Source organism: Chrysoperla carnea, chromosome 3 (genome assembly GCF_905475395.1).
Source record: "Chrysoperla carnea chromosome 3, inChrCarn1.1, whole genome shotgun sequence".
NCBI classification, from domain to species: Eukaryota; Metazoa; Arthropoda; class Insecta; order Neuroptera; family Chrysopidae; genus Chrysoperla; species Chrysoperla carnea.
Window position 1 is genome coordinate 74,473,640 of NC_058339.1, and position 12,564 is coordinate 74,486,203.

Below are 12,564 nucleotides of genomic sequence, written 5' to 3' on the forward strand. Positions count from 1 at the left end.
ACATCTTCAATTATGTAACTCGGCTAGTTTTTTTTTTCATTAGGTTATTATTTTTGACAGTAGAATAGTGTGAATTTTAGAACACTTAATGGAGAACCCTATACAGAATGTTCGATTTACACCTAGGTATATAAATATCGTTAAGCAATGCATCTAAGTAAGAGGTATTATAGGTCTTATATGAAATTGCAAAAGTGACTTGTATCGTGGCTTATCTGTTGTAGTTCATCTATTCAACTAAGAATCTCCCACTCTCCAAGCGTCTTACAACTATCTCAACACACATCGAAGCTTCAACACATGTATATAATACCTCTCACTTAGATGCATTGCTTAACGCATGTATTCTGTCATACTCGTGATATTTATATACCCAGATGTAAATTGAACATTCTGTATATAAGTGTTTATTGAATATGGTATTATAGTAAGTAGATTTGATGACCAAACCAAAAAGTCATTTTCTAACTTCGAACTTTTTCTAGGTATAAAGTAACATATTTATTTGACTGGTTCAAAAATAATATATGCTTTTAAATATTTGATTTTAGTTTTTAATATAGTTGCGCCAAGTAGAAGTCTAAATATGAACTATGGATATTATACCAGATGTCCCAGTTTAATCTAGCGTACAGATTTTTCACCTGGAAAATCCTTAATCAAAACATGATCTTCATGCAAGTTATCGAATTGAAAGTGAAAGATCTGGCGATCACATTTACTTGCGCCTTTACAAGAATCTTTTATAAGAGATACTTTGACGAATAAATACCAACTTTGTCGCAAATTATACATTTTGGCGGGCAATGGATCGAAAATTTGAATGATGAAGCTTTTTTTTGTTGTGTTTTTGTTTTGAGAAAACAACGTAACCTTTGCTGGGAATTTTGTGACTGATGAATAATTTGCTCACGCATTCCGTCAAATATTCAACGCGTTAAATATTTTTCAACTTTCTAAATCATAACCTCTACATAATTTAATATACATTTATTTTTCATTGCATTAGCTAATTAAAAATAGTTTGATTACATGATTATTGAATGACGTATGAGACGGAAAATATTAGAGCAGAGAAATAACCTAAACAATTTTGATTCATTTGAACTAATATCATCACATTTCTATCACAATTTTTCTTAATTTACTGAGTAGAACTTGCGAAGTTTATATTTTTTGCTTATACCTTTACTCTCCTGATGAGAGAAATTTTTACAATTTCTGAAGAACTCATAACGATAGTAAAACTTTTTAGTAAGCCATTCTGTAAACTAATATTTACCAATATTTATTACTATTAACGATCAAAAACGTAAAATATAAACGAATGCAACAAAACATTACTATGGCTGCACTCACTATATTATGTAGGTACATATGTCTGTCTGGGCTTATATAAATTGTGGGTTGCTTCATTAAACACTTTTAATATTTATAGCAAAATGATTTTTGAATTATTATTTTCTGTGGTTTTTCATATACGTATATAGTAGCATTTACAATCAATTTAACAATTTATTACCTAATATGTATTGATTTTAATTTTATAATAATTTTATAAATACGTTCATTTTAGTTTCCAATATAATTTGGTTTTTGTTTCATTTACCACAACGTTTACACTTTACAAAACGATTAATTGATGTGACAGAATTTGGTAAATCAAATTTCTTTCAAAATCAGATTATTTATCGATTTAAAACTTTTTTTTATTTGTAATAACTTTTATAGAGCTTTGTATGTAAATATATTTTTATTTTTGAAATACTTGGTTTTGTTAATTAATTACATATTTTATTAATAAAAAATATATTTTTAATAATGAACCGTTGAACGCTGAACATCGTATAACCTCTATATACAAATTATATTATTGTGTCTATTCGAATTTCTTAAGGACTTCTTAAATCACTATTAAAAACTACCAGGATATCTTTTAGTAAAATGGCATATCTTTTTAAGAAGTTTTAAGGATAATATTTATTACTTTCAATAATGTTAATTGTATCAAAATTAATCGGTGATTGAGTTTCAAAAAAGTTTTCATCATAAAGAAAATTTATTACAGATTCTGTTTCACAAAAAAAAACATTACCTCACGGCGCTTTCCAAAAAGAAACCATAAAAAAACTTTTGTTAACGTTTAAACGTTAAAAACTATTCAAATTGACGTATAAATTTTATCTTTTATGATATTTTTTAAGCATTTACGTGATACAAATATTATTTTTTTGCATAACTTAAATTTAAATTCAATGAATATAAATTAGTGGCTAACTTTTTTAGTCATGTGACTTCCGAACTACTTTGAATATTATTTTTTGAATTTTTTCAACCAAACTTTGAAAAATAACTTTTATTTTTGCACGATGGAAACTGTTTTGGAAGCTAAAAACAAAATATAATCTGCTTTTTTCCGTTTGTAATTCGATTATAATAAACCAAAAATTGTGATAAATTATATTGTATATGGAAGCTATAAACTAAAAACGAACGCTTGTAACCACTCAAAATAGTTTTAATAAATTTGTTATTCAAAATATTATTTTAAAATATTTTTAATAGTATGCAAAATAAATAGAGATAGATAGAGAGCAAATATAAAAACAGGATAATAAAATGGGTTGAGTTAAGTGGGGTTGATTTGGATGGATATGGTTCAATGGAATATTATTTTATATATGTAAAGGCGCCAACTAACTAACCATTACAAAATAATTACTGTTTAATTGTTTTGGGAGTTTATACGTTATTTTATTTTATATATTAATGGCTTTAATTGTTTTTTTGAAATTTTGGGTTCAAGTAACTAAATGTTTTTAACTAATAAAGCTACGATATACAGGGTTTTCTAAAAGGTTCGCACACAACTCTTTACCTAAGAAACTAAGGCTCCAGAGAAACGATGAATGTACAATTTGATCACCAAAATCAAGTTCATTCTGTCACCTTTCAACGCTCCTAAAATTAGTCGGACTTATTCGACTTACCTAAAGTATTGGTCGTTTTCTAATCATGGAAATTTTGATTGGGAGAAGGCGGGAATATACATGTCGATATTACTTCGAATCCTTGAAAAAAGTGATTTCGCATTTTTTATCTCTTTTCATATCTCAGTTTCTTTCTCGCAAACTTTTGAAATACACAAGTAAAATTTACTAAATTTGAAATACACAAGTGAAATTTACTAAACTCAAACTTGAAACGTATTTAAGAAAATCTCCATTTAATTCCCTTCTCCAAATTGAACCGATTTTGAGGATCATTACCTATTTTTTAGTTGTTCTAGGTACGGAACACTAACCTCACACTTGAAACATAGCTCAGAACACTCCCCATTAAATTGCCTTTCAATCGAAACGAAAATCGCTTCGTCCGTTTAGGCGCTCGAAGCCACAACCAGAAACACACACCGACAGACAGAAAGACAGACAAAGCGGTCAAACTTATAACATCACTTTTTTTGCGTCGGGAGTTAAAAAATGAATAATTTCTAGGCAATCGAATCAATTTTTTTTATGTAAATAATTATTCTAATCTAATCATGGCTGACTTATAATTTTCATCGTAATAATTATAATAAAAACGTAATACTCCACAATACGATTTAAATTTATTGATAAATATATAAAAAAAATATTTTATTTAAATATTTATTAATATTTTTTTAAATAAATAATAATTTAAATTCATTTCCAAATAAAATAATATATACATTATTAAATATGTAAATAAATTATTTATAAAAACATATTTAAAATGAAATTAACTAAAAAAAATGAATTTATTATATTTTAATGTTATTATATTAATGTTTATTAATATAATCAATTAGACTGGGATTAATTGGCGCAGTCGATTAGGAAATAAATAATATTCAATAATAACTACTGGGCTGTATTAGAGCATTCGGTAGGAAAAGTTTTTAGTAGTTTTTGAATTATCTTCCTTTGATTCTTTAACATTCTCCGTGGAAAAAAAAATTAACTTTAATATTCTTCTTAAACAGAAAAATGTTAAAAATTTATAACATTTCAAACAATCTGTGAAATAAGAAGTTTTTGAATGCATTTATTAAATTATTTTTTATGCTTCATAAATTTAACAATAACCTTTATACAAGATTGTATGCAAGTTCCATCATTTAACTTCCATGTGCATATTTTTATCAAGGCATATTCGACTTCGACCTGATATTAATATTAAAAAGTGAAAACTTGGAATATTAAAATTTTTATATTACAGTGCAACCTTAATATAACGAACCTCAATATAACGAATTTCTCGATTTAACAAATTTTTCGCAATCCCCTTGAATTGTCCATAAGAGTCAATATAAAATATACCTCCACATTTCGAATATTTTTTGCGAACAGTCTCTTTATAACGAATTTTCAACTATGTATAATAAAAAATTTAAATACCTCTAAATAACGAAATTCGTCAATTCAAAACCTTTATATAACGTATAAAGTCCCACCAATATATGACAGTTAGTATACTCCATAGTATGTAATTCATGTCGCGAGAGGTTCCGACACTTTTTTCCTCTTTATAACGAATTTTAGACCAACTTAACCTCAATATTACAAACCTCAGTTTAATGAATTACTTGATATAACGAATATTTACTGGTTCCCTTCAGATTTGTTATATCGAGGTTGCACTGTATATTGTAATTTTGAATATTATAAAGCTTAAATTATGTAATTATAATTTTATCCACATTTTTCTAGGATTCGTAATTAATGAATTGTAATAATTGAATGAAATTTCCTTATCAATTTGGATAAACATTACTTATTAACTAGTTACTGGCTAGACAGTAACTCTAAGTGTATAAATTGAGCTTATTTAACTCCATTATTCTATTTTCGCTCATTTTTTCAAGTTTTCTCGGTACCTACGCATTTAAATCGGACTTACCTGACGTGAATGGATAGGTTTTTTCAGATCTAGAACTTTCTCATTTACTTTTTTTTGCATTTGACTTTTTTTTATCGCAAGAAAACCGTCTTTTTGACTCTTGAACTTTATTGACACCATACGAAAGTTAAGTATACAAAAAATTGTATTTTCATTTATTACATGCATAGCATACATTTTATATAAAAATTCTCTTTTTTACAAGTATACAAGAAAGTGGTAGATACAAGTATACACGTAACCACTTGATATTTTAACTGTATATTACATGCATATAAATATACACTTGTGGGAAAAGAGTTGGGTCACTAAATGTATTCGTAGCTTACATTCAACGTCAGTTCATAAATGATCAAAGATAGGGAGATAATTTAAGAACATCACTTATTTAAATGATCCTGAAAATCCAGATAAACATCCAGACCACCATAACATGCTTTTTTGGAATTTATAATTTATGCTTATTTATAAAGTTATGGTCAAGCTTTAGCATATATATTATCCTGAACCGATTGAGCTAAAATTTTGCAAGCACGTTTAGTTTGGATGACAATGCATGGTTAACTACAGTAACGTTATTCTATATCTAAGATTTCAGACTAGTTATTATTTATGCACTCCCGTGATACGGGTATCATATGAGCAGTTTTGCTGAGAAGAATACGCATAACATATGTAAATCGTATGACAACGTAATTTTATGATTATCATGATCTGATTCTCCCATCGCTTCCACCATATTCGATACCTTTTCTAGTTTAAAATAAAAATACTTTTTTACTTTTTTTTTTATTGTAATAAAAAAATAGAAACTATTTATTTCGATTAGTCACTCATATATGACTAGAAAAACTTGGGGGGCTACGAAACATTCTTAACATTTTAATTGAAGCGCCTCTAGCTTTTCAATTAGTCATATATGACTGTCTTTCCCTACTTTTTAGTACAATAAAAGCTTGTTATTTTAAAATTTTCTTTATTTAAATTTTTATTGATATCAAATCTATCTTGCTATAGTCTATGATTTTATACAGTTCTTTGAACATTTCTACATCATCAGAATAAAACCCGTAGCGTTAGATCGATGTCAAGTGAGCCATTTTCTTTGCCTACGAGTATTAATATGGTAAAGGTACTACAATAAATGAGCTATACCTTTGACAAGAATGTAGAATGCTGAGCTAACTAGCATAGAGTAAAGATTTAACTTTGTGTACTTATTATATACACTACTTATTATAATAAATGACTTAACTTGTTATTAAGATGAGAGCTACCTACCTAACTAACTACCTACCTAGGTACCTACTTTATCAACCTACCTCTACCTAGCTACCTTCCTAACATGCTTGTGATTATATAATTGGTTCGTATTCTTATTATAATATAAAATGTATAGTAAATATATTATACACGTCTTTTTCTGGGATAAATTTCTGTACGCAGGGCCGGATTTAAATTTCTGCCGCCCTGGGGCACTTTAGAAAATGCCGCCCTATGACTGAAATTTTATTTTAATAGTTTTGATATTTTATTTTTAAAAAATTAGAACAACTAATTAATTGCAGAAAATTTATTAATATTTATTACTGTTCTTTTAAATTAAAATTAATTAGTATTATTTGATAATTCTCCAATTTTAGGAAAATTCATTGATCAATTAAAGTTTCTGTTATCAAAAAGACATACATAATTTGAAAATATTTTTAATTCTTCAAAAAAAGTATATTAATTTATCAATTCCAGAAAATAAAAATATCAAATTTTATTTTTGCAAACCTTTATGGAAATAAATTAATTAAACTATTTTAATAGTTTTCACTTAAATTTCCTATAATATTATAATATACAAAATTTTGATTTGATACATAATGCATAAATTATATTTCTTGAAAAATAAAATGTTTATTTAAAAGAATTAGTTAATTATATATTGTATAGAAAATATTTTCTCACATTCCAAATTTTGCCGCCCTAGAAAATTTGCCGCCCTGGGCACTAGCCCCGATAGCCCCTAGTGTAAATCCACCACTGTCTGTACGGATTCATTTACAACGATTTCCAATATAAAAATTATACAAAATAGTTCTAGAAGCTGTCCTTAGTAAAAAATGATAGTACAAAGGTTTAATTTTTGAAGTGAAAACTTCTTTAGCCGCGTAGATCGATTTTATTAAAATAGTTTTTAGTAGGGGGTAAAAATTCTAGTTTTGTGGTATGGATCGTCACCTCGGAAGCGACATGCATACTACGTGAAAACTACGTGAAAACACTGGCTCACGACTGTTAATGGATTGGAGACCGCTTGAGAACATTGTGTATTGTTGCATTTTTATTATTTATAATGGTTTTTTTATACCCATTTTACATCTTACATAAAAAAATTTTACTTATACATACTTTGCATCCCGAAGTTCCTACGAATACGACTATTTAAAAATAATAGCCCACCTCCCTAATAATTAATATCAGACAAAGTCACAGCAAAACATGACGGGGTTTATCTAGTATATTAATAACTTCAATTTTCAAATTATGAAAATTTTAATTTTTCATACTATAATTAATTTAAAAATTCATATAACACAGTTATATTACAAAGTTTTTATTTCTATCGACATCGCAATGACTGTCTTTCATTTATTTTTTAATTAATAGGTTTATTTTTATAGTTCTAAAAGTGGATCAAAATCTAGAAAAATAATTAACAGCAGGATTTCATTATATGTTATATAACGTGAATAGAATGGCAAATTTTTAAGTACCTACGCCTTTACCAAGTATTGAAATTTTAGAAAAAAAAAAGTGAATATTACCAAAACAGGTTCCCTCATGGTTTAAAACTTATGGTGATAAATAACGAAAATCAACGGTGGATATATGGGCGTCCTACCCCGGGGCGAGGCAAAATCTCTAGAGCCATTTACTTTACTGCAAATGTACGAAGCTATTCAATGTCCCATACTTTGGGCATTGTGTACCAAATTTCGAATTCTTCTAAGCAGTTGACAATATTCACAATATTATCCTTTTTTTCCTAAAATTTCAAAAACCTTTATCTAGAAAATGACATTTTCCCGGCTATAAGTAGGTATATGAGAAATTGTCATTATTTTAACGTTATCTACCAATTGATGAATTCCTCTGGTTACTTCTCCATCCGTTTCTTTTCGGAGCGTTTTTAATTTGAATAACTTTTAGATTGAAAATATTTTCTCCATTCGAACTCTACATAAATATAATAATTCTAGCTACATATAATTATATATATGTATATATATATTTATAATAAAATTATAAAATATTCTTCAAACGTAGTACATAATAACTGCAACCATACAGTACAATTCAACTTCAAGTTTTCTACCGAGCTTGGAGTTAGGAAACTACCTCAGCTCGGCTCAACTCAATTCGTGTATACAAGTATATTATAGAATGAAAATCATTATTTCACTAGGAAGTAACTAATTTGTGTCCTGATTGCATTCATATAAAGAGTTTTCCAATAAGCATGTCTAAACTTTCAAATCTAATAATTTAATTTTTAATATCATAAAAAATTTATTGATTTGAAAAAGTTTTTGACGGGAAATCCTACGATTAATGACAGCAGTCCAAATGGCAATCGCAAGTTTTCAGGACAACATGTGCAAATTCCTGAACTTTTTACTAACACGAGTGTTTAATTTTGAGTTACTTACCGTGTACTTAATAATTTTCATTGGCTCATATCGCAGTAAGATTCGACTATTAATCCTTTAATATGAAGTTCTAACAAACTATCAAACTGGTAAATAATCAGACAAAACACTTATTTCAACAATGATATCGAATCCAATTAATGCTTTCAAGTCATCCTCATCGAAATATCGGCTCCCAGCGAAGTTACCGGTTTCATTAGGCCGATATCATATATCAATCAATTTTACATGTTTGTTTTATATTAAGTTTAATATTCGTACAGTCTTAATGGAAAACCTCTTATATCGTTTTATATATCGAGATAATATATCTCCAACTTTATACAAAATAATTATTATGGTACCTCTACTTACTGCATTTGATTTGATATGTAAAATATGTTTTTGTGTTTCGTGAATTTAATAATTTTAATGACATTTATGTCAAAAACGGTTTTTTGTTTCTCAAAATTTTCGCTTCATTCGAATTGAGATTCCAGCTATTCAATTTTTTAAACTTAAGTATTTTTTATTTGTTTTGAGTTTTTATTATTTTTTATGGTCTCAAAAAAATTGTCAAAAAGAACAGAAAAAAATTGAACAAAAACTTGATTTAGGATCTAGATAAAAGTTATTTTCACTCGAAAAAATAAAGAATTCATTTCATTTAACGATTGAATAAGTTCGTATTATACTGTAATCAAATAACTAGCAGACTTTAAATAAATATGAAGCCAAAGAAAAAATTACTAATTTTATAATCTCAAATATCGATAATTATTTACAAGTAATAAAATATCGGTATCAATAAATATTCATTGACCATAATTATAAAATCATTAAAAAATATCAAAAATAAAATTAAAGCAAATGAAAAGATATTTAAAACATCTGCTTTAAAAATTCTTTTAACTTAATGAAATATTCATTTATTATGCCATAACAAATAAAAAAAAAATAGAACTAACTTCAAAAGAATACAAAATGAATTATCGATTATATAGGGAGGTCCAATAATTTAAGGCTTATGATGATAAATTTGGAAAACCAGCGGTTGAGATATGGGTGTGCCATCATCCCGTTAGAAAAAAATACTATAGAGCGACTGACCTTATTGTCAATACAATAACGTTATAGGTTGTATCATATTTGGGGAATTATGTGATAAATTTTCATTTTTTCTTTGCCAACGTCTTGACAATATGCATAATAATATGATTTCTTATCACCAATTATCTGCCATTAATGAAATCTTGCTGTTATGGCATGCTAAATTATTGTGATTTGTTCACTATTTGTACTATTCAACTATTCAATATTTCTCAAAAGGGATCGTTTTTCTGACCTTGTAAGAATAGTGGGTAAATTTATCTTATTGCGTTGTTTACATTGCGTCAACAATCGGCACAAAAAGCACTGGTAAAATCATCAAAATATTCAAAACGTGCCATATGATAATGGATCATTTGACCAATTAGAATTTTACACAAACAAAATAGGGATCATTTTAACCTATGTAAAGGGGATCATTTACCCATAACGACCTATTTGAATGTCGTCATAGAAACTGTTCTTTAAATTTATTTTACGCCTATCAAAATATGTTACAAAATTATTAAAAGTCTATAGAAGCCAAGAGTTAAACCACCAGCCAGCGAAAACTAACACACACAAAAAAAAAACAAAATCGGTAAAATTAATATTTTCTAAGGGATCATTATGTAGCACTTTCTCCTAAATTCGAATCAGCGATGTGACCAAGTAATGAACTTTCGGTAGTGAAAAATAAATTATGAAATTTGATAAAAATTACAATTTTTATAGAAATATACTTAAATATTCTAATTAAGAGTCATAAAAGCACATTATTGTTTTATTATATTAAAATTAAAAGTCGTAATTTTTAATCTGCACATCACGTGACCCAAAGCCCGAACCACCATGATGTGACATAATATAGGCAAAAATAATATGCATTAATTATTAATTTGTTGATGGCTTTCATAGTAATTATAGATTATGTTACCATCAACTTTAGGTATACATATAATAATTACAAACACGACTGTTGTTTATACCAATATTACCGTCACCAAAATAACTGACAGCGTTTTTGCTAGAATACAAAAGGTTTAAAATTTAATTTGATTTTATGAAAAGAAATCGTGTTTATTTTGGCGAAATATACATTTTTGTGGCTTTTTATCAGGGAAATCAACAATTTGATCTACTTTTTCAAACATAGTAGAATACCCTATTACAACGTTTTTGATTTTTATACTACAAATAATGTAGCTCCCTCCGTTGTTTGAAGTCAGTTAAAATAATATGTATTCAAAATTTGAATACAATTTACTCTACTGTATATAATTCGGTCCATTCACTTCACAGTCGGTATGTGTACACCTGAAGTTAATATAATTTGTATAAATAAATATGCTTACAACATCTTAAACGAATATGAAGCTAAAGAAGGAACTTAGTAGACGGGAGGAGGACCAACCTGTTGTCTCCTAAAACACACATGGTCGACGATCTCTTAAATTAAAAACGGCATACCAATAAACTGGTTACCGCACATTTATAACAAATTCACATATTTTTGTGTGATTCGATTTTTGATTTCATTATAATATAATTTTTTTTATGCAGAGGAAATATTATGTAACAAGTTAAATCACTTGCAAAATGTGGATTCAAAAAATTAATTTCATAACGAAATGAAAATCGCTGTATAATTCGCTTTGAAATTTCGAACTTTCTTAAGTTAATTTTCTTTATTTTAAAAAATTTTCTGTATAGAAATGTCTGTATATAAATAGCCCTTTTTATTAACTTGTATAGAAAAGCTTACAGCGCTCAGGGTTAAACCATTCAAGAAAATAAATTTTTACATGAATTGAAAACTCGAGCGTTTTTTTTTTAAATATTACTTCCTTCTTATTTCTTTCATTTTTATACCATGTATATATGAAATACATCAAAGTATACTAAGTTTAGTCCCAAGTTTGTAACGCTTTAAAATATTGAGGCTATGATCGAATTTTTGGTAAAAGTGTTCATAAAATCACCCAAAGACTCCATTTTCGGTTGTCTGCATGTCTGCCCGTCTGTCTGGCTGTGATCACGATAACTCAAAAACGAAAAGAAACAGCGTACTTAGGGTCTAGAAAAGATACTATCATAATAATTAACTCATTCAATTTTTTTTCGCCTATTATAATATTTTATAGCCATCTAATTTACATCTGCAATGCGATTTCCCTTGGGGTGTACAAAAGACAATTAAATCATAAAATTATTTCGAAAATTAAACAATTTTATACTATTTTCAACAAATAATTAATCATACTTTTTTTTATTACAGCTGAAAGCTGCCCAACTGGAATGGTCCTACAATTGGCAACAAATACCAAAGAATCCAAACCAAAAAACAAAAATGGACACCGTATCCACAATATCAACACCATCGAATATTTTGCCTAGAAAATCACGTCATCAACGTGTTATGCGTAATCATATTCTTAAACTAGAAAAAACACACGCAGATATGTCGAGACAACAAACTCTCTTAAAAGAGAAAATTCTCGCTTTAGAAGATTTAATCAATGAAATGTCGAAAAATAAGTTACACAATAAACGTGCAACAATTGATTTGAAGGAAATCGATAATCGTATACATGTAATAGAAACTCGTATGAATCATATTGAAAAAGATTCGAATACTGTGGGGGTACAAACGGATGTAACAAACAATGAAATAAATGAAGATAATAACAATATTTTAGCACGTGTTAATCGCTTGGAAGCAATTGAAAAACAACAAACGGTTTCATTGTTTAATATTAGTCAACAAGTGACAAGTTTCGATCGTTTACATCGATCGATACTCGAATTATTAGAAACAGTTGAACAATTAGAGAATAAAGTTGATAAAACTGTACCCGATTTTCGTAAA

The 12,564-nt window shown here is 27.6% G+C and overlaps 1 protein-coding gene across 1 annotated transcript in view; it reads left to right on the forward strand.

Moving 5' to 3' along the window:
* The window catches only part of LOC123296251 (protein scabrous-like), a 242,999-nt gene that overhangs the window by 230,419 nt on the left and 16 nt on the right, over window positions 1-12,564 (forward strand). Inside the window, exon 3 of the mRNA XM_044877713.1 lies at window positions 11,974-12,534. Within this exon, the coding sequence (XP_044733648.1) occupies window positions 11,974-12,534 (561 nt within the window). The remainder of the gene's footprint in view (window positions 1-11,973; window positions 12,535-12,564) is intronic.